General features: G+C 42.9%; 1 protein-coding gene across 2 annotated transcripts in view; it reads right to left on the bottom strand.

The window, feature by feature from the left end:
• Window positions 1-1,919: 1,919 nt before the first annotated feature.
• maml2 (mastermind like transcriptional coactivator 2) overlaps window positions 1,920-24,228 on the bottom strand; it is a 120,208-nt gene continuing 97,899 nt past the window's right edge. For both annotated transcript variants that reach the window (XM_031897324.1, XM_031897326.1), the window contains exons 4-6: window positions 6,787-6,987; window positions 6,081-6,192; window positions 1,920-3,303 (exon numbers count right to left, since the gene is read on the bottom strand). In XM_031897324.1, coding sequence (XP_031753184.1) covers window positions 2,423-3,303; window positions 6,081-6,192; window positions 6,787-6,987 — 1,194 coding nt within the window. In that variant the 3' untranslated portion in view covers window positions 1,920-2,422. The remainder of the gene's footprint in view (window positions 3,304-6,080; window positions 6,193-6,786; window positions 6,988-24,228) is intronic.

Raw genomic sequence — 24,228 nt, 5'->3', positions numbered from 1 at the left:
TACCTGCATAATAAGAATACGGCGCTGTAGAAAGGCTACATGGGATTAAAGCCAACCGCTGGCCAGGCAGGCTAATAATAGGCGTTAGAGAGCCAAGGTCTAGAGCTTTTACAAAACAAAGTGTAAAAAATAAGCAGTGACCTTGGTGTCTGAAAAAGGAGGCGATACAGCGGCCAAAGCAACTGCCCGACTCTTACTTTCAGACTAAATAACACTTTCCTTACATATATACAGCCATAATAACTGTATTAGTTATACAATATAACCCCCTGCCATACAAAACATTGGTTTTACATGATACAGTTATGAAATTCTCACAGACTAACAAGGTGTTGCAAACCCCCAGCATTCTCAGCGACTGGGAATTGTAGTTCACCATAAGCAGAAAGGCCATGAGTTTAATACACATAAAGCTAATGGGGAAAAAAAACAAATAAAACAAAATAAACAACAAATATAAAGACCTGACAGTACAAGGCAGCCTTAGTTATAATGCTAATAATTCCCTTAGTTACACGTTGGCTTTTTGTACGGACGCTGTAACCCCATAGGAGGTTGAAAAAACAGAATTTGCCCAGGTCTAGTAACCCATAGCAACCTTATAATTGGCTGCTATTTGTTAGTATTAGCACTTTAATATTAGAAAGAATGTTAGCGATGAGACATTTTTCCAGATGAATTTATAACAGAGATTTCCAGCCTGCGGCCCATTAACCACTGACGCATTGGAAGGTACAAGAGTTAAAACAAAGGGTTAAATAGCACAGACATATATATATATATATTACAATATATTACAAGAAAAATAAACAGAAACAGTCATATGGAATGTCACAGCAAGCTAGAACATGTCCAAACCCTCAGAAGACGTAAATGTCAAACTGCTGAGAGTGCTCTTTGGAGCACTTTTGCAATTTACAGTGATAGTTTTCGAGATATTAGCCATTTTAATCTGCTTATATGCTTTGAATTTGGGATCACAGCGCCACCTGCTGTTCATTTTGGCCTACAGTCGGCTAAAAAATTAATTGAGTGAAAAACTCAAACTGCCCCAGGCCCTAACCCCCAAAAGTTTAACCCCCACCCAACCATAACCAACAAAATGTTGCTATAACCCATGTCTTCCTGCTCTATATGCTACTTCTGCGCCTCCAGCTCCAAGAGAGGGAATCGTCGGGATCAGAGGAGGAATGTACTTCCCCAGTCAGTCCCGCCCCCAACCCAAACCCGCCGGGGTTGCCCAAATTTCAACCTGCAGCCGCCCAACCGTTGTGTTTTGGGCCAACCCACCCATCATTACTCACAAGATGTTACTTTTCTCACTTAACTCAATAACATATGAACAGGAGGTGGCGCTACAGTCTCAAATGAATTCAATTGGGAGTTTAAAATTTGCTAATATCTTGAAGCCTAGAAAAAAAAAATGCCATATACATTATGCAGAAGTGCTTGGAATAAACATGAAATAAACCCAATAGGGCTGTTCTGCCCCCAATAAGGGGTAATTATATCTTAGTTGGGATCAATTACAGGTACTGTTTTATTATTACAGAGAAAAGGGAATCATTTAACCATTAAATAAACCCAATAGGGCTGTTCTGCCCCCAATAAGGGGTAATTATATCTTAGTTGGGATCAAGTACAGGTACTGTTTTATTATTACAGAGAAAAGGGAATCATTTAACCATTAAATAAACCCAATAGGGCTGTTCTGCCCCAATAAGGGGTAATTATATCTTAGTTGGGATCAAGTACAGGTACTGTTTTATTATTACAGAGAAAAGGGAATCATTTAACCATTAAATAAACCCAATAGGGCTGTTCTGCCCCCAATAAGGGGTAATTATATCTTAGTTGGGATCAAGTACAGGTACTGTTTTATTATTACAGAGAAAAGGGAATCATTTAACCATTAAATAAACCCAATAGGGCTGTTCTGCCCCCAATAAGGGGTAATTATATCTTAGTTGGGATCAATTACAGGTACTGTTTTATGGAAGAGCATAAACCATTTGCTTTAATGGTTTACATTAACTTTAAACCTGGTTTGAAGGGAAAGTACTGGGGGGAAAGTATGAACTGATATTTCTATAGCTATAATACATAATACAAAATGTGGTTCCTTTTAAAAAGGGATATATCTTTCATTAGTTAGAACTTGTAGTTTTATGGAATAAGGAGTTTAAGACAATGTCTGAACCTGTAAGTTGTTCTACTCCAACATCCTATGCCTTCATAGCTGGTATCTTCCTCTGAAATAAACCACTAATGCTCGGGGTTAGACTATGGCTCCCTGATGGTTGGGAAGGTTAAAGTAATGTATAAGAAGCACTGTCCTGCATTTAATATAAACATGTAATGGCATGGTTAAGTTGTCCTTTAGGAGGCTTTGCACTAGACTGGCACAGTAGACAATACCATTTCAGGCATGGTTCTTAAAGATCTCATCTAAAATAATGTCCTTTATCCAGTCATCGTTGGCATGGCCAGTTTTAAGCAACGTATCAATAAAATCGAAGTCGCTGTTAGTAGAAAGGAAATCGAAAGATCCCAAATCATTATTTGTATCGGAACCTGGGAACGCTCGAGGCACCTGATTGGTGGAAGTGAATGTGTTTGCTGCCATGGCTGTACTTGCCCCGCCTTGATTGGGGTTAGGGGACAACTGTGCTCGCAGCTGAGCTTGCCCACTGTTGAAGCCTCTGAGTGGCTCCATTGTTTGTCCAGCAGGGGATTGGCTCATCTGGGCTCTCATCTGCAATTCAGGCTGATTGGGAGCAAAATTCTGGCTTCCCAGCATTCCTTGAAGGGACTGGTTGGAAAACTGATTGGTGTTGGAGAAGCAAAGCCCGCTTTGCTTCTTGGCTTCTTGTGATGCCCAGATCTGCGGTACGGGTGAGTTGATCAGACCATTGGATGGTCTTTGCCCTGCCATATTGGTTCCATGATTGAGAGAAGGTCTGAATTGTGGAGGACTAGTCGCAGAACCGGCACTGAAAGGAGGCAGTGGATTCCCTTGTCCAGATGGCGATTGCCTTGGCAATATGTGGCTGTTTTGATTGCTCCCCAGTGTATTTGGGCTAGTTTGTTGCTGCATTTTGCTAGCGCCAGGGCTCGCGTTATACATAGCTTGCTGGGAGCACGGCGCAGTCCCATACATGTTCTGAGCTCCAGGAAGAGGTGTCATTCTGGAACTGTGGTTTGGGGAAGAATGGCTTGGATTTGGTGGGGTGAGATTGTGGGTTGGAACAGGGTTGGTTGTTGCTGGTGGACTTTGGTTGACACCAACAGTTGGAAGGCCATCTACAACATAGAAATGAACATTATTATTGCACATACTGTTGCAGGTCAGATGGAAACAATGATACAGTTTGCCAAGTTCAACATTTCCATAACTCTCTGCAATGAGCGGGGTCAGTGGTCTTGGACAGACTAGTGAGAGGCAACGTCTCAACACATATACTGTTACTGGGGGAAAAAATGGGCATTGTATATTATAGTGATTTTTAGTGTAAAAGTAATTCTGATTGGTCATCTAAGGCATACTGACCTGCCATTCGCTCCCATTCTTGCCAGAATTGAATCCCAGCTGCCTGATGATAAAGTCATAAACATTTCTAGTCTTATAAATTCTAATCTAGTCTCCCCGTGTAAAATGCCACCCTTCACCCCAATGTTGTTCAGAAAGTCATCAGAGATCCCATCTTTAAAGCATAAATCAGCAGAGTAATGTTATGGACATCTGGATCAAGAATGTATTTAGTATGAAGATCCAAATTATGGAAAGACCCCTTATCCGGAAAACCCCAGGTCCTGAGCATTTAGGAGAACAGGTTCCATACCTGTACAGGTATAGGACCTGTTATCTAGAATGCTTAGGACCAAGGGTATTCCGGATAAGGGGTCTTTCCATAATTTGGATCTCCATACCTTAAGTCTACTAAGAAATCAATAAAACATTAATTAAACCCAATAGGATTATTTTACACCCAGTAAGGATTAATATCTTAGTTGGGATCAAATACAAAGCACTGTTTTATTTTAAAACATTAATGAAACCCAATAGAATTGTCCAATAAGGATTCATTATATCTTAGATGGGATAAAACATAGGGTACAGTTTTGCTATTACAGAGAAAAAGAAAATCAATTTTCAAAGTCTGAATTATTTGATTATAATGGGGTCTATGGGAGACAGACTTTCCATAATTTGGAGCTTTCTGTATATCGGGTTTCCGGATAAGGGATCCAGATACCTGAACTATTCTTTCTATTCAGGCCCTTCTCCTCAGTTCATATTCCTGTGTTTCTTTCAAACCATTGCTGCACAAAAAGCTAAATAATTAAAAAACTGCAAATTATAAATGATGAAGGCCAATTGCAAATACTAAAAGATAAATTAAAGGTCAACACAGTGTCTCTTTCTATGGCCTTTGATGGTATTTATGTTGGCGGTGCAGTCCCCTAGGTGTAACATGCAATGCTTATTCCTGGCTGCCATTTGGGCTCTCGCCGCATCAAAGCTGAGCCGTCACGATCAAGAGACGTGGCAGAAAAGTGTCGTTCAGCTTTTCTAGCTTTTATTTACTAACATATTTTCCACTTTTCTGTGCTGCCAGATGTGACAAGAAGCAATCTAACAAGTTCTGTGCGGTGACCTAAACTGCAGCCAATGACAGTGACAGATACAGCAGTTGGCTAATAAAAGCGCCAGCCGGGAGCCTTTGAGAAATGAATCATGTTTAACCCGACATCAGGGAATTCTGTATAAAACTGAGCAACATTCAGCAATCCCCTAGGGAAGCCACCTGGCTAGTGATTTACCTGCCTAGCTGGTATAAATATGTAATATCCCTTAAAGGAGAAGGAAAGTCATTTTGGCATTTTACTGCCAATAGATTTGCCACGTTAATGCCACCCAGAAAATGATATTTATTCTGCAGAAAGCATTACCATACCTGAGTAAAGAGCCCTAGAAGCTTTCTCCGTTTGTTTAAGATAGCAGCTGCCATTTTAGCTTGGGCTTCATAGCTTCCTGCTGCAGCTCTAACCATTATAGCTCAGATTACACATTCCTAAGGGAGGGGGGAGTGAGTTTTATGAATCTTTTGGGAGGGGGGGGCAGTAGAGAGGATAGAGGAGACAACTGCTCAGACTCTGGCCCCGGGAATGAAGGATTTTTCTAAAAGAGGAAATCAGATACCCTAAGAACATGTTTACAAAAAAGGAGACAAGAAATCCTGTGTTTCTTTTGACAGAGGACTCAGTGCAGCGTTTCTGTGAGTGCTTATGGTTGTATTTACATAGACCTTTCTGATAAAGCTTACTGAGTTTTTACCTTTCCCTCTCTCTTAATTTAGCTTGTAATGTTGTTGTGTATAGAGTTGACTTGACAATTGGGTTGCCACCTAGCCTAGTCGGTAAAACATTCTTCAAGGCCAAGGTCATTATTACAAATTTAGCCCCTTGCCTGCCCACCTAAACCCTTAACCCAACCTAATCCTACTTTTCCCTTCCCCAATATCCCCTCAGTCCACTCTCTAGAAGTCAGTTGCATTGTAGCCCTGCCCCTTTTGACATCACCCACCCTCTTGCCATGCCCCCAGAAACATCATGGTCCAACCCTACCCATCATGGTGGCAACCCCACCTGAGAAAGATACGTTTGTTTAGCACGAGGATCTCTGTCTTATCAGACCATTCCTAATCCAGGAATGGATTATAACAGGCTATGCAGGCCAGCTGGATGAGGACCACATCAACTAATTGAAGGGCCCATACAGGGGCAAATAAGCTGTGGACTCAGTGTAAAGGGGCCAAGGTTTCAGTTGGCTCAAATGAAAAATAGGTGGTGCTTTTTCAAATTCACTATATCAGCAGGGTACAAAACTGCTTATATCTTGAAAACTAGAAAACAAATAATGTACATTGGAAAAAGTGTTTAGAAAATCGCTCTGAGCACTGGAACCCCAAATTCCTAAACTACTGAACCCACCCAATGTCATCAGAAACTGAATGCTTCATAAACATTTATGCAGATGATGAATCAGAATCACGTTGCCTGTGTTGCGCAATACTTACTTGAGTAGTGGCTGGCGGGCTGCTGCAGGCCAACTGAGCTTCGTCTTTGGTCCTTGTAGTCCGGCGGGGGCCTGTTCAAGTGGCTCATTTGATCCTGGCTGTTACTTTTCTCCTTGAAAGAGAGGACAGTTCTTTAGGAATGCTCACTATACATTCAGCATGTAGTCATCCAAGGGTCTATTCACATATCAACTATTTTCCCAAATACTGGTTGGTCAGGGGGATTCATTACCTTCTGAAGTGGAGATCTTTAGGGTCTACTGCACTGGTCTCCCCAAGACAGGCTAGTCTCTTAGTTTGGGGACCACTACACTGCTGCATGGGGGGCATGACCAAGGGTTGGCATCAGCATGGCTACATCATTGTTATAAGCAGAAATGTCTATCCTTTATCCTTTAAAACTGGATATGAAGGAACCTCCATGGCATTTTAATTCTCTTATAAGGCTCTTTGGTGGAGAGACATTTAACTTTACTGACCTATCATTTTATTGGTTTCAGACAATACAGAATGACAAAAAGTGCAATGTCCTTCTCTGGGAATGTCTAATGGGACCCATCACTGTCCCTATGGGTGTTCTTGTACTGTATATGTTCTTAAAGCTTTTGGATAACCATATGGTAACTAATATACAAATGGACCTTTGCCACATTTACAGTAGAGACATTTTAGCCACTGAGAAAAGGAAACTAAATGGGAGCATTACCATTCCTGCCAGCATTTGCTGCTGCAATAGTAGCTGCTGTTTCTGCTCCATCATCTGCCTCTGAAGGGCATTTGCCTTCTCCATCAGTTGCTGTGCTGACAAGGGCTGCTGGGAGGAATAACCATTCCCGGTGTTTGGACTTGCACATGATGCTGGGTTGGAGCTGGTAGGGGTACCCGGGGCTGTGGCAGAATGCTGATCCTATAGAGAAGAAGGATTGGTAGAGCTTGAGATTCCAAGAAGCCGAACATTTAAGAATGGCACAGTACAGTACAGGTATAGGACCCATTATCCAGAATGCTCGGGGCCAAGGGTATTCCGGATAAGGGGTCTTTCCTTAATTTGGATCTTGATACCTTAAGTCTACTAAAAAATCAATAAAACATTAATTAAACCCAATAGGATTAGTTTGCATCCAATAAGGATTATTTATCTTAGTTGGGATCAAATACAAAGAACTACAAAGAACTACAAAGAACGCAAATCCCACTGTCTAATAAGCCCTTCAACGTTTGGGATCCACAGTTCAAGACTCTTCTAGACAGGGCCGGAACTAGGGGTAGGCAGAAGAGGCAGCTGCCTAGGGCGCAAACACTGGGGGGCGCCAGGCAGGAACCTCTCCTGCCTACCCCTAGCTCCTTTTTCATTGCCCCGGCCGCTTGTCAATACGCGGTGGGGGCAATGAACTATCGCGTAGCCACCGCCCTCCCCTCCCCCGGAACTGCGCATGCGCGCTGAAACGCGAGGGGGGGGGGCGGAAGGTGCAGGGGCAAGGTGGCCGACCCGGTTGCCTAGGGTGCCCGGTCGGCTTGGCCCACCCCTGCTTCTAGATTAATTGGGAGGTATGTAACATGTTTCATCTCTACAGCCCTTGTTATACAACTGCAGCACCTACTGACAGAGACAGGGGAGTAGGGTGTATGGGCCTATTATATGGGGCCCCTCACAATATAGGAAGGGTGGAGTAAGATACACATGCTATCTATGGGATCATGGGTGCAAGTTTTGACATATAAGTAGTAATGGGCGAAATGTTTTGCCAGGCATGGATGTTTCCACATTTCGCCATTGGTGGATTGTTTCGCGAAACGGATGAAAACATTTGGCATGGAAAAATTCGCTGCACATCCAAAAATTTCGCAAGAATAGTTGTGCGTCAAAAGAATAGTCACACGTCCAAAAATTCTCGCAAGAATAGTCGCGGGCGTCAAAAAAATATCGCGAGCGCCTTTCCCTAATTTTTCGCGAAAGATTCGCTAATTTTTCGGCAAAGCGAAACGGGACAGATTCGCTCATCACTACATACATTATATAAGGAAAATAAAGTATTATTGGGCCTTTGTTCTTTGAGATACTTTTTTGCACACAGAAGCCCTTCTGATGTTGGGGGCCCGGGGCAATTGCCCTCTCTTTCCCCCCCTAAAATTTTTCTTGTATAGCATTAAATCCTATCCTGTTACATGGTTTCTTATGACTGTTGGAAAACCAAGGTGGAAGAGTCATACAGTATCCAACTAGGGATAAGTACAAAGGGTACAGAGTTTGTGACCCCCATCTACCAGGTCCCAGGGGCCTCTTTTTACAAAACTGAATCCAATATCATGTAGCCACTGGAATAAAAATCCATAGACAATTGAAAATGATGCAAGATGGCTTAATTTCCAAGTAGATAATATATAATAATCATGTAACACGCATTTGAGTCAGCAGCGACTGGAGTTTAAACCACACACAAATAAATATTTTATCTGCTGGAGAAGAATAAACTGCTGCAGCCTTATCAGCGAGCCCCTGTGACAATCTATGGGTCAAGTCCCATTAAGTCATTGTTTTACATGAAGCAATTGTGCACGTTTAGCAGTTCGCAGACGCAGAGGAAACATCTAACGAGAAGCCTGACCTTAAGGGCTCATTAAGTGAAATGCGTGGGGCGGCTGATTAATGCGCAAGCTCTGCAGCCCAGACTAATGCACCGGCCTTATACTCACTCTAATGAGAATTTGGATGACGACTTCAGAGGACCATTGTGAGTGTATTGTAATAATAGCAGCCTCAGTGATGGAATTTCCCTTCTTGGGTCTATAGATGTTTTCAGAGCCAGGTGTTTTGACTTGGAGTGAGCAATTTCCATGTGTTTTGAGTTTTCAAGATTCCAATTTTTTCCTAAATATGCTGAATTACAGGGGCAGACCCTAATCAGATAAAGTACATTTGGGTGCTAGACTCTATTCCAAGGAGGCAATAAGAACTGGACTGCACTCAACGTACAGTGCCGGACTATACTCAATAACTAGGGATGCACTGAATCTTGTGCGAATTACAGAAAGGCCATCTCCCACAGACTCCATTTTAATCAAATAATAAACATTTTTAAAAATGTCTTCCCTTTTCTCTGTAATAATAAAACAGTACCTGTACTTGATCCCAACTAAGATATAATTACCCCTTATTGGGGGCAGAACAGCCCTATTGGGTTTATTTCATGGTTAAATGATTCCCTTTTCTCTGTAATAATAAAACAGTACCTGTACTTGATCCCAACTAAGATATAATTACCCCTTATTGGGGGCAGAACAGTCCTATTGGGTTTATTTAATGGTTAAATGATTCCCTTTTCTCTGTAATAATAAAACAGTACCTGTACTTGATCCCAACTAAGATATAATTACCCCTTATTGGGGGCAGAACAGCCCTATTGGGTTTATTTAATGGTTAAATGATTCCCTTTTCTCTGTAATAATAAAACAGTACCTGTACTTGATCCCAACTAAGATATAATTAATCCTTATTGGGGCAGAACAATCCTATTGGGTTTAATTAATGTTTAAATATTTTTTTTGGTAGACTTAAGGTAGGAGATTCGAAATAGGGAAAGACCCCTTATCCAAAAAACCAGGTCCCGAGGATTCTGGATAACGGGTCCCATACCTGTACTATCATTAAACCCTGCTCCAAGCAACACATTGCACTGCTATATAATAAATAAAGTGCGGTGCACATTTCCGCGCTCCGGCTCAGTGATACTCACTAGACTCAATGGCAGAACCAGACTAAGCAGGATATAAAAACAAACACATTTCTCTGCTGGACTCTATTGAAATGACAATGCTCAGAAAGACAAATGACAGTGCTGGACTCACTATAACAAATAATAGTGACAGACTCTACACAAAACAACCATTTAGAGCGCTAGTTCCTACTCCCAAAAACAAATAATCATTGAAAAGGATAAATTACAGTTCTAAACTCAGAGGAACAAACAACAGTGCTAGACTAAGCACGACATGTCAATATTTGGACTGTGGTTCTATAAAGGAAAGCCTTATAGTGCTCGGCAGCATAGGCGGCGGGTGATTTTTGTGTTTAGGTAGGCTAATTAAATGCAATTTCTTTATAGTATCCCAGGGCTAATCCCATGGTTGATACTCCAAAACACATGGAAGGACACATGCAATGGCACTTTTATGTAACATACCTCCCACAACACCTTGCAGGATAAATGTAGTGTCAATTACTAATACAATACCCTAGAACACTTCACAATTTCTACACGTCTATGTGCCAATTCTATATATAATGCCCCTGGAATACATGATAGTATAAATATAGTGCCAGTTTCATGTATATTCATGTATAATAACCCCGGAACACACGTTAGTATAAACATTGTCAGTTCTTTATATAATATAATGGCCCTAGAATGCATGGTAGTATAAATTCAGTGCCAGTCCTATATATAATGACCCTAAAACACATGGTAGTATAAATGCAGTGCCAGTTTCATATGTAATAACCCTGGAACACATGGTAGTATTAATATAGTGCCAGTTCTACATATAATGCCCCTAAAATACATGATAATATGAATACAGTGTCAACCCTATATATATATATATATATATAATGCCCCTAAATACATGGGGTATAAATACAGTGTCAATTTCATGCATAATAATCCTGGAACATAAGGTAGTATAAATGTGTAGGGGATCAGAGAACCCTGTCCCCTGTTTCTCAGTCTGTGATCTCATCCAGCCTAGCTACAGCCTGGGGAGGGATCCGGTTGGCTGGCTGCCCCAGTGCACGTCTGGGAGAGGTGTGCCTAAGCTTTGGAGCCAAAAATCTAGGGGCGGGCCCAGCAGTTTATAAAGGGAGCCCCTGCTGTTGTTTGCCAGTCAGGAAGACCCAGAGTGAGCAGTTAGCACAAACAGTGTGTGTTCAGACTGGAAAGGATAAAAGTCTGCTGGACTGCCAGGAAATATAAAGTCCTCTGTGGTACTCTGTGTGTGTGTCCCCTGGAGGAACAGGTATTGCAATTACCTGCTACGTGGAGCAGCCTCCCTTTTCAACAGGGAAGGTACTCTGGGGCAGGTAGCGCTACCTGGGGGGACTAAAGAGCTCTTGGGGAAGGGACTGAACTGATTTAAGGGTTGGGGGTCTATCCGGATCTAAAGTGAGCTGGGCAAGTACAGAGACTGTGCCAGTGTGGATAGCCCTCCCAAGTTTCCTCAGGAAAGGATTATCAGTCACCCAAAAGCTGTTCTACTGTTTATGTCCAAAAGTTATATAAAGTTTAATATTGCTGCAAACCATGTGTGATTATTCCTAGTGGAAATCCCCTAGAGGTGTGTTCCTCAGTGTCCACTAGGTGGAGGCACTGCGCTGTTCCCAGTTCCCAGTATCAATATTCTTTGAAAACACACATCTCCTGTGAAAATACAGCCCATATTAAGTGAATGTGCCAAGAAAGGGTTACATTTTGGAGGCACTGCTGAGATTCTATTGGGAAGCTGGGAATGTTGGATGAAAGCATGGCTGCACATGAAACCCCACAAACTGTTCGCCAGTGGTGCAATGCTTTGGGACTTAACCCCCGGAAGGTTGCTGTTGTGGGGCCCATAATGCCAAGAGTAAAGGAAGATTCTATTTATGAAATCCTTGATGGGGAGCCCATATTTTTCCGCCCAAGGGTGGCTGCGTTACGGCGAGATTCTGCCGGGGTTCTGCTGAATGTCCTTATAGACAGCCCCAGAGAGATAGACCGTGAGAGGGTTCCCCCTGATATTGATGCGGGAGATGAAGGGCCATGGAGGGTTGTTCTGCCAGATCTGTCTGATGACGCAGATGATTTAACTACCCATGTTGACCCCCTTGTTTCCCAGTTTGCAGTTACAGCACCGGGAGGTGTGCTGCCCAGTAAGAGACTGTTTGATTTGCCAGCTGAACAGAGTCAAGTAAAGCAATGTCCATCCAGTGAGAGCGCGGTTTCCAAGGGGAGTCAGCCTAGCTCGGGATGCCAGCTGGATACCCCTGATATTGTGAGTGCGCTGGGACTACTGACTGACCAACTGACTCAGCTGGCCTGGAATGGTAATTTTAAAAGACTTAAAGTGTTTTCAGGTGCAGATCCGGTACCCTCAGGTGAGGACTCATTTGAGAGTTGGAGAGACTCCACTGTGGTGTCCGTGAGAGATTGGACCGGCCCTGAGGCAACCATGAGAAGGAAGATCCTTGAGAGCCTTCGCTGCCCTGCTGTGGATGTGGTAAAATCCTACCTAGTTAGTCACCCTGATGCTACTTCAGGCGACCTGATTGAAGTCCTGGAGGTGACGTTTGGCCCTGTAGCAAGTACTACAGAGATGCTCCACAACTTCCACTCTACCTTCCAGGAGGAGAAGGAAGCCCTGTCTGCCTATCTGGTGCGGGTGGAGCAAGGCCTGAGACTGCTGGTGAGCCGTGGGGTAATCCAAAGCTCTGAAATGGATTCCCTGAGGATTCGCCAAATGAGGAGAGGGACTTTAAATAGTGACCCTGTTGCCGTGACGATTAGAGCTTACTACCAGGATACACTAACCCCTGGCTATATGGCTCTGATGGAAAAAGTTCGGCGGGAGGAGGCTGATGCCTATGTGAGGGTGAGGAGGAGTTCCACCCAAGGGCATGCAGAGAAGTCCCCTGCTGATGCAAAGCTGCTGGAGGAAAATAAGAGACTTCGCAAAGAGTTGGAAGAGTTTAAAGCTCAACTGTCTGAGAGAGCCAAAACCCCAACTGAGACGAGGAAACCTCCAACATGCTACCGGTGTGGCAGGATAGGCCACATACAGCCAAACTGCCCTGTTCCTAATGAGGTTCAGGTCCAGTCTGCACTGTGTAAAGTACGCCGGCGGCGTAAGAGACTTCCAGGAAAATGTTACAAGTGCCATGTGATGGGTCATCAGGCCCGGAACTGTAAGACTTACAAAGGCCCAACAGTACAGAAGTCCTACTATGAGCCTTCCATATCTGAAAGTGACTCCCCTGAAGGAGATGAGGGGTTGAGTCAGAGGGAGACCGCTGTGGAGAACCCTGTGGAGTGTTGTACTGTTTCTGAGTGTAAGGAGGTACGGCAAGCGAGGCCGTTGCCGGTTTTTCCAAGGGGAGAATGTAGGGGATCAGAGAACCCTGCCCCCTGTTTCTCAGTCTGTGATCTCATCCAGCCTAGCTACAGCCTGGGGAGGGATCCGGTTGGCTGGCTGCCCCAGTGCACGTCTGGGAGAGGTGTGCCTAAGCTTTGGAGCCAAAAATCTAGGGGCGGGCCCAGCAGTTTATAAAGGGAGCCCCTGCTGTTGTTTGCCAGTTCAGAGGAAGACCCAGAGTGAGCAGTTAGCACAAACAGTGTGAGTTCAGACTGGAAAGGATAAAAGTCTGCTGGACTGCCAGGGAATATAAAGTCCTCTGTGGTACTCTGTGTGTGTGTCCCCTGGAGGAACAGGTATTGCAATTACCTGCTACGTGGGAGCAGCCACCCTTTTCAACAGGGAAGGTACTCTGGGGCAGGTAGCGCTACCTGGGGGGACTAAAGAGCTCTTGGGGAAGGGACTGAACTGATTTAAGGGTTGGGGGTCTATCCGGATCTAAAGTGAGCTGGGCAAGTACAGAGACTGTGCCAGTGTGGATAGCCCTCCCAAGTTTCCTCAGGAAAGGATTATCAGTCACCCAAAAGCTGTTCTACTGTTTATGTCCAAAAGTTATATAAAGTTTAATATTGCTGCAAACCATGTGTGATTATTCCTAGTGGAAATCCCCTAGAGGTGTGTTCCTCAGTGTCCACTAGGTGGAGGCACTGCGCTGTTCCCAGTTCCCAGTATCAATATTCTTTGAAAACACACATCTCCTGTGAAAATACAGCCCATATTAAGTGAATGTGCCAAGAAAGGGTTACAAATGCAATGCCAGTTCTACTATAATGCCCCTGAAATACAAGGTAGTATAAATATGGTGCCAGGTTCACGTATAATAACCCTGGAACAGATATTGGACCTGTTATCTGGAAACCCATTATCCAGAAGACTACAAATTACAGGAAGACCTTCTCCCATAAAACCTTCTCCCATAAAATGATTTCCTTTCTCTGTAATAATAAAACAGAACCTAGCTACAGTGCCCATTCTATACTGTATATATATAATGCCCCTGCAATCCATGGTACCAGTTTCATGTATAATAACCTCAGGAGACATAGGGGCAGATTCTCTAAAGGTCAATAACACTTATCGCATGTTTTTTTTGCATTAAAAAGCATGCGATAATTAAGTCAGGATTCATCAAAGTCATTTCGCATGCGTTAAGATGCATGCGAAATGACTTTGATGAATCCTGACTTAATTATCGCATGCAGTACCTGTACTTGATCCCAACTAAGATATAATTACCCCTTATTGGGGGCAGAACAGCCCTATTGGGTTTATTTAATGGTTAAATAATTCCCTTTTCTCTGTAATAATAAAACAGTACCTGTACTTGATCCCAACTAAGATATAATTACCCCTTATTGGGGGCAGAACATCCCTATTGGGTTTATTTAATGGTTAAATGATTCCCTTTTCTCTGTAATAATAACACTGTACCTGTACTTGATCCCAACTAAGATATAATTACCCCTTATTGGGGGCAGAACAGCCCTATTGGGTTTATTTAATGGTTAAATGATTCCCTTTTCTCTGTAATAATAAAACAGTACCTGTACTTGATCCCAACTAAGATATAATTACCCCTTATTGGGGGCAGAACAGCCCTATTGGGTTTATTTAATGGTTAAATGATTCCCTTTTCTCTGTAATAATAAAACAGTACCTGTACTTGATCCCAACTAAGATATAATTACCCCTTATTGGGGGCAGAACAGCCCTATTGGGTTTATTTCATGGTTAAATGATTCCCTTTTCTCTGTAATAAAAAACAGTACCTGTACTTGATCCCAACTAAGATATAATTACCCCTTATTGGGGGCAGAACAGCCCTATTGGGTTTATTTAATGGTTAAATGATTCCCTTTTCTCTGTAATAATAAAACAGTACCTGTACTTGATCCCAACTAAGATATAATTACCCCTTATTGGGGGCAGAACAGTATTTTATGGTTAAATGATTCCCTTTTCTCTGTAATAATGATTTTTTTAGTAGACTTAAGTTACATAGATACAAATTATGGAAAGACCCCTTATCTGTAAAACTCCAGGTCCCAAGCATTCTGGATAACAGGTTTAATTCATGTATAGCTACAGTACCCATTCTATACTGTATATATATATTTATATACAGTATATATATAATGCCCCTGCAATACATGGTACTATAAATGCAGTGCCAGTTTTATGTATAATAACCCCAGGAGACATAGTCTCCCAAACCTTCATTAGAATCTGACCACGCTTGGCATGGCTGTAATAACTGACCCTCCATTTTTAGATCTAGGTCAGAGCTGATTCGGGGAAACCCTTTGAAACCTTAACAACTGGGTTATTATTTTCCCATTAAATTATGATGGGGTTTACTCCTACTTTGCAACCTCATTTCCACCCGCATACTTGTCACACACCAGTCACATTCCATTAGGTACGGGCATAATACCAGTTATTTAGACAAACTAAAATGTCTCCCCACTAGTAACCAAGCTAGAAGCCTTTATAATAGAAATACTCTATCAAGTATTAAAGCCAATGGCACTGGGTGACTCCGTAGAAGCAGAATTATATTGTATCTCTCCTACGGTGAAAAATATGTTTTTCCCTTAGAGCACACAGGCCCCATTACTTTGCAGTTTATAACACCCATAGCCACTTTAATGTTTTTCCAAGAAACTTATGACCACGTGCTGCAAAATTCAGTTGTTTAAGCTCAGATCTAAGAAGTGTGTGCGATGCCTCAGACACATAAGCCGAATCATTTGCCTTATGATTCACAAAGTCTACATAAAACCCATTTACCCACATCATTATTTTCTTTTACAAGTGGTTTTCAGCTTATGTTATGGAGACCAACCACTTGTTGATGTCACAATAACAAGGAAATCTCATTGTAAGAAGTATTATACAATACACTGAATATAATAAAATGCAGTTATGTAGAGAAGGATATCTGGTATGTATATTCACATTTAAGTACTAGTCTAAGTACTGTAAATATATAACATGGATGGAGGCCAGAAATCCTCAAGCCACCAGCAGTAGCTTCAAGGTTGATATGGATCACCAACCAACAGGACATTTCCATGTTTGCCCAGGCTTTGGTGGGCCCGCTAGTCTATCTAGTCAGCTGAAAAGATCTCCTCCTTTACCCTAACCGACTGCAGGACTATCAATGTTGTCCAGTGACAATATAGTGTGCTCCTGAGCATGGAGACCATCAGAGGTTTGAAGAACATCTAGGGCTCTGTACAAGTAGGACATCTGGGCATCTTTGTGTTTGCTTACCAAATCTATATTGTGCTTTTTAAGCCCCCAGGTGTAGAATGACGTGACCTTGTACAGTAGTAATCCCTGTTACCCCCCCTACCCCCATAGCTGCTCAACTTCTCAAGGAGCACCACAGGCAGTGGAGGGTGGTAATGGAATAGCGGAGACAGAATGGGACAGTGTTGGACTAGGGTGTGTGGGGCCCACCAGGGCTGCCACCTCAGGGGCCCCCCACCCCAGTCACGAACTTGTCTGCTGGGAAAGATCCCCGATCTGACGGGAAAATCAAACTTGCCAATTGAGATCTGGCCAATTTTAGGCCAGATATCAGCTGTCAGGCAGATATGTTGCCAAATCAGTCTGAAGGACCACAATTGACAAGTTTGCCAAGGGATACCACCCTCTCCCAACTATTAGCGCCAGGGCCCGGGTGTAGGCCGAGCAGCCTGAGGGCCCCCAGAGGGGGCAGGTGTACCCCCCCTCACCCGTGGTACTTTCACCTTTGTTTTCACACACTCTATGGCAAATTCGCTCAGGAATGTCACAATTTTTTAGACAGGCATCTGCAGGAAAGTCTCTTTTTAAAAATGAAGAAAAACATTCACCTTCAATTTAGGGGAAAAAAACTGTCAAAATAAATCTGAGTGATGGTGAGGGGAAAAGAACTGAAATTTTTGGACCACGCCCACCTTTGTGGTCACGCCCCAATTAACATACCCCATTTTTTTCTAAAAATACTCCTTTTATATTGTTGAAATGATGAGATCAGACGCAAATGTGCTATACCCTCATACTGTACTACCTAAGGAAACCAATATAGAAACTCCTACATATAAAATACAAATATAGAGAGAAGGCAGTCAGTTATAAGTGAGTTATAACTATGTACCAGATTTGCCCCCCATACACAGTGCCCCCAATGGCCCAATAAACAGTACCCCCCATACACAGTGCCCCCAATGGCCCAATAAACAGTACCCCCCATACACAGTGCCCTTCATACACAGTGCCCCCAATACACAGTACCCTTCATACACAGTGCCCACCAATACACAGTACCCTTCATACACAGTACCCTTCATACACAGTACCCTTCATACACAGTACCCTTCATACAGTGCCCCCCAATACGCAGTGCCCCCCCAATACACAGTACCCTTCATATACAGTACCCTTCATACAGTGCCCCCAATACACAGTGCCCTTCATACACAGTACCAATACACAGTGCCCCCCAATACACAGTGCCCCCCAATACACAGTACCCCCCCTACACAGAGCCCCTTATACACAGTACCCTTCATACACAGATCCCCCCCAATACACAGAGCCCCCCCAATACATGCTCCTACTTCTTCTGCTCTTCCTCTCCTTATGCGGCTCCATGTGCGGCGGTGCCAGGCCCTTTTATAAGGTTGCGCCCCGTGGGTACGTGTGACATCAGTACACACGGGGCGCAACCTTACAAAAGGGCCTGGCACTGCCGGAGAAGAAGCCACATAAGGAGAGAAGCCGCGGAAGGAGCAGGAGTGCTCAGCTTCAGCAGGCGGATCCCGCTATCACGGATCGTTCCATGAATGTTACGGAAATGCGGGACATTTATGGAACGATCCGGGACAGCGGGATGCACGATAAAAAGTTGGGGCATATGATATACTGACCCCCTAACCCCACCCATTACACCCTCTACCTGCTTTGGCAATGCTAAATGTATTTGGTCCTGCCAATAAAGCTCATTTGATTTGATTTAACTGCAGATGTGGGACAATAGTTGCGCCCATAGAGGTTTCTCCATGTCATTATTAGAGCGGCCAGCAGGTGTCTCCCATCTCATACATGTGCCGTGAGTAGCAGATATCCAATATAAACAGCAATATTCTCACAACAGATCTGTTGTAGCTTTTTAGGAATAGTTTTCTGTATCAGGATCATGTCTCTAATGTACATTAATCTCACTAATCATTGCATATACACTTCCTGCGCCAGTACTGATCTGCTGGATTGACTTCCATACAGAGCGGATCTCACAATAGCCACACAATGTCAGTGTTTCGCAATCATTACTGAGAGGGCAGAATCCTCTTCCTGATGAAGGCACGGCTGTGCAGCGAGCTAGACAAGAGCCCAGTATAGCCCTTACATTCATACATTCATTTAGGGTTATGCTTAAAGGGCCAGTAACGCCATAAAGGTAAAATATTTTATATACAGTGACATTTGACCCCTGTTTATCTCCACTTATGGATGAAAAGCATTATATAATATCTGCTATATGAGCAATATAACTTCTAAAACAAACACACATTTTATTAGTGTAAATTATTAACCTCTTCCCTGGGCCAACACCCCTCTTCTTTACAACACTTTGGTCCAGCTTACTTTCTGGCAGAAAGCAGTGCCGCCATGTTTAGACTAAGTCCCAAGGATCTCTAGCACCCTCCTGGGCTGGCACATCCATAAGACAGTGCTTTATCAGATTTTACTGACCAATTAATGCACCCTTCTTATAATGGCGCAAATGTTTTAGAGAAGAGGAGCCCTGGCCCGGGGTAGATGTAGCTATTTTAACCACCTAACAAACTGGCAATCTTATGTTGTTTTGTGCTTTTATTCTTCTTTAAATGCAGATAAAACCCACAAATTTTGTTCTGATGTTACCAAACTTTTAATGCTATCAAGCTGTGGTTATAACAGATATATTTGGAAACTATTGTAAACAAGCCTCTATGAATCTGCAGCTATAAAATGAATAAGATCTGTAGTGCTATGCATGTATTTAATGGGGTGCAACTGGGGTGGCTGCACAGGGTCACACATATATTTGGATTCTGCATGGCAGCAGTTGTTGGTAGCAAACACCAATATAATAGGGCAACAGAAGGGCATTATGAAGAGAGGATGACAAGGTGGAAAGAGTAGGGAAGGTGGAGATTAGGATAAGTTGCCAACAGTAGTGTGAAATGGAGAAGGTAGAACAAGATGGCAACAGTAGTGTGAGATGGAAAGAGATACCTATGACTACATGTTGAAATACATGAAACGCGTCAGGACAAATGTGAATAAAGCTATTTCTTAAACCACCTTCACCCGTGTCTGGAGTGCGTGTCCATCGAGAAATTGTGCTTGTGACTGCTGGGTCTCACTTTGCTACGGGTCTAGGGTGCTGCGCCCGGACCATTGGATCAGTGGGGTGAGTGTCAATGAAAAACTCTGATTTACATGATAATTTAATGAAGAAATAGTCGTGAAAATAATTTTCCATGGGTGAAAGGTCCGGGGCATGGCACCCGGACCAACTTTGTGAAGGGGTGAGCGAATGCTAATTGAGATTGGCTGTTTCAAATTTTAAATTAGATTTGATGTGCTGAGTGGCTTAGAGCAAGTTTTGGTGGTGTTGTTGTATTTAATGATGGAGAGAGTAGAACAAGATGGCAAGAGTAGTGTGAAATGGAGAGAGTAGAACAAGATGGCAACAGTAGTGTGAAATGGAGAGAGAAGAACAAGATGGCAACAGTAGCGTTAGATGGAGAGAGTAGAACATGATGGCAACAGTAGTGTGAAATGGAGAGAGTACAACAAGATGGCAACAGTAGGGTGAGATGGAGAGAGTAGGACAAGATGGCAACAGTAGTGTGAGATGGAGAGAGTACAACAAGATGGCAACAGTAGGGTGAGATGGAGAGAGTAGAACATGATGGCAACAGTAGTGTGAGATGGAGAGAGTACAACAAGATGGCAACAGTAGGGTGAGATGGAGAGAGTACAACAAGATGGCAACAGTAGGGTGAGATGGAGAGAGTAGGACAAGATGGCAACAGTAGGGTGAGATGGAGGGAGTACAACAAGATGGCAACAGTAGCGTGAGATGGAGAGAGTAGAACAAGATGGCAACAGTAGTGTGAGATGGAGAGAGTACAACAAGATGGCAACAGTAGGGTGAGATGGAGGGAGTACAACAAGATGGCAACAGTAGCGTGAGATGGAGAGAGTAGAACAAGATGGCAACAGTAGCGTGAGATGGAGAGAGTAGAACAAGATGGCAACAGTAGCGTGAGATGGAGAGAGAAGAACAAGATGGCAAAAGAAGGGTGTAGAGAGTAGGACAGGATGGCAACAGTAGGGTGGGATGGAAAGATTAGGACAAGATGGCAACAGATCTTACAATAATGTAACAAACAAGAGCTTACAGAGTAAGAATAGGAGGGGCCTATTTGCAAGAGCTTACAATCTAAGGGTTTAGGAAGAACAGTTATCTGAAGATTATCTTTTCTATTCAGGCAGAGCAGATGGAGAGTGCTAGGATGCAGCTTATCATGCCCTGATTTACATGCCATCCTGATGGTGTTTCCATGGTGCAGATGCCATTACACCAACCATGACCATTGCTATGGTGAGTGAAGGAGGTTAAAGTGCCTCCTCGTCTTTGCTATGTAGAAAGGCTTCTCTTGCCGTACAGCAGTGATCCACAAACAGGGGCTCGCGAGCAACATGTTGCTCCCCAACCCTTTGATGTTGCTCTCAATAGTCTCAAAGTTTTTTACAGTCTTTACAGTCTTGGAGACAAGTTTTTGAAGCACAGAGACACAGTTTTACTCCAAGCAGAGCTTCCTGCAGGCCAGCAGTCCCCATGGGGCTACCAAATAGCCAATCACAGCCCTTATTTGGCTCCCCAAAGAACTTATTTATATGCTTGTGTGGCTTCCCAATGCTTTTTACACCTGTGTGTGGTGCACAAGTAAAAGTTGAGATTGAGAGGTTGAAGATCCCTGAACTGATATGTTCTTGCACTGTGCCCATTTACAGAATATCTCCCTCAGAGATCACATGACAGGAAATAATGCAGCTCTAACTGTAACAGGAAGTAGTGTGGGAGCAAAAGGCAGAACTCTGCCCATTAATTGGCTGATGGGGCCTAGCATGTATGTGTGCCTTGGTTTGTTTGTGTGCACTGTGACTCCTTTGATCCCAGGGGGCGGCCCTTAATTCTTAAAATGGCGATTTTCTATTTAGGATTACCCAATGGCACATATTACTAAAAAGTATATTTTTATGAAAATGGTTTATTTAGATGAAGCAGAATTTTACATTTGAGCTGATTTATGCAATATATGTTTATAGAGACCTACACTGTTTGGGGGAATAGTTTTCATCCAGAAGCTTGTTAGCCTTGCCCCAATATATAGTTAATTGCTTTTACTGCTGATTAAGCCCACAAATCGTACTGAAATATTAGGGGTCATTTGTATCTGCAGGTAGTGCAATTTCAAGCACAATTGCTGTTTTATCCCCCACAATGCACATTTGTTACCCAGGACTCTGTTTGGATGTAACCGAGACCCTGGTTCTGTCCCTGTCCGACTGATATACTTTGTGACGATTGTTGTACTTTTTCAGAGATAAAACTACAAATCACCTTGTTTTTAAGGAAGTCAAAACAAATACAGGTATGGGATCCCTTATCCGGAAAACCCATTATCCAGAAAGCTCCAAATTACGGAAAGCCCGTCTCCCATAGACTCCATTTTAATCAAATAATTCAAAATTTTAAAACTGATTTCCTTTTTCTCTGTAATAATAAAACAGTACCTGTACTTGATCCCAACTAAGATATAATTACCCCTTATTGGGGCAGAACAGCCCTATTGGGTTTATTTAATGGTTAATTGATTCCCTTTTCTCTGTAATAATAAAACAGTACCTGTACTTGATCCCAACTAAGATATAATTACCCCTTATTGGGGGCAGAACAGTCCTATTGGGTTTATTTAATGGTTAAATGATTCCCTTTTCTCTGTAATAATAAAACAGTACCTGTACTTGATCCCAACTAAGATATAATTACCCCTTATTGGGGCAGAACAGCCCTATTGGGTTTATTTCATGGTTAAATGATTCCCTTTTCTCTGTAATAATAAAACAGTACCTGTACTTGATCCCAACTAAGATATAATTACCCCTTATTGGGGGCAGAACAGCCCTATTGGGTTTATTTAATGGTTAAATGATTCCCTTTTCTCTGTAATAATAAAACAGAACCTGTACTTGATCCCAACTAAGATATAATTACCCCTTATTGGGGGCAGAACAGCCCTATTGGGTTTATTTAATGGTTAAATGATTCCCTTTTCTCTGTAATAATAAAACAGTACCTGTACTTGATCCCAACTAAGATATAATTACCCCTTATTGGGGGCAGAACAGTCCTATTGGGTTTATTATTGATGAAGGTATGGAGATCCAAATTACAGAAAGACCCCTTATCCAGAATACCCTTGGTCCCGAGCATTCTGGATAATGGGTCCCATACCTGTACAATTCAGAAGACATTTCCCCTTTAAAACTTTACGCATTTGAGTATTGCAAATATCAGGCTGAAAACGGATCTTTTTGTGAAGACTGTAAAATATTTTGAATGCCTGAATGGGAGGCGGGGGTACGGTCCCACGAAATAAAGCGGCGCTGCATTCAGTTTTATTCTCGCCGATAATATCTCTGCGAGTTGTTCAGGAAAAAAAGAAATTTATACCCCAACCTGCGGCTGACCCCTTGGAGAAAGTTCTTGAATTAAGTGCCTTTGAGCGAGCACAAGGGATATTTCTGTTCAATGACTACATTTGTTTTCAACAGCCAATTACTTGTAGCAGGGCTATTTCTTAGTCAGCCAGCCTATTATGTGTCTCATAGTCTCATCTGTACAACATTCAGCCCGCAGAAGGACGTGATCACATGATTCGTTAAAGGTCATGAGGCACCTAAAGGATGATTTCATTCTGATTCATTTTCCCTTCTCTGTGTGTATGTAAAGGGATTTACTCCATTCATTTCAGTGGAGGGCAATATCACTCTGATGCTACTTGTTGCAACAGCTAAATTCCCAGTAATTCATTGTTGATCCCTGACAATTTGAAGTTCTGAAGTTCTCCACCCTGGGAAAATTTGCCCACAGGCAACACTAGCCAAGTTCCCATATCAACTGTAGGCCCTCTAGCCCCCAAACAACCTGTGGCAGTAATGTCCTACTTATGACACAAACACACACAATTTAAAAGAAAGTACTGGACGGGGGTACAAGGTTCTGGAGCTCCTGGATCAGGGGTGGGCAACCTACGGCCCACGGACCACATCCGGGCTGTTGGTCATTTTAATCCGGCCGGCCGAGGATTGGTGTGTCTCAATTTTACTAATAGAAACCGCAGTCCGCAATCTTCTGTCTTTCAGAAATTCCCAACTCTGCAAGTCTCATCACGCGAGATTTGGCGTCAAGACTGCATGTAAACACAGCGACGCAAAACCTGATGAGTGGAGACGACGCTGGCCCGGCCCATCTGTCAAATTTTAAAAGTCAACGTGGCCCCTGAGCCTAAAAGTTTGCCCACCCCTGTCCTGGATGGTGTCAACACCAATGCCACCTTCTCATCACCCATGTTTACATCTCCTGCAATAAATCCAGGGCAGGACAATGAGTAATAGGATGTTTAATGGTGCTTAAAGTTCCCACAGGTGGCTTTTTGCCACCTCTGAGTGCCATCGGAGGCAAAGTTCTTATATTAATCTGCCACTGAACCTCTTTATTATGTGCTCAGTGCAAGCAGGACTTCAAAACCCTCCTCAACGTGGGACATGTTGGAACATTTCTTCCAACAAAGAGTTGAAGACAAAAGAAATAAAGGAATAAAAAGAAAGACATATGTAGGAGCTTAAAATGAGGGTCTGCTATTTCAGAGAATGC

This window comes from Xenopus tropicalis, chromosome 2 (genome assembly GCF_000004195.4).
Source record: "Xenopus tropicalis strain Nigerian chromosome 2, UCB_Xtro_10.0, whole genome shotgun sequence".
Classification (NCBI taxonomy): Eukaryota; Metazoa; Chordata; class Amphibia; order Anura; family Pipidae; genus Xenopus; species Xenopus tropicalis.
The sequence above is the reverse complement of the archived record's forward strand: the minus strand, read 5'-3'. Positions and strand labels throughout refer to the sequence as shown.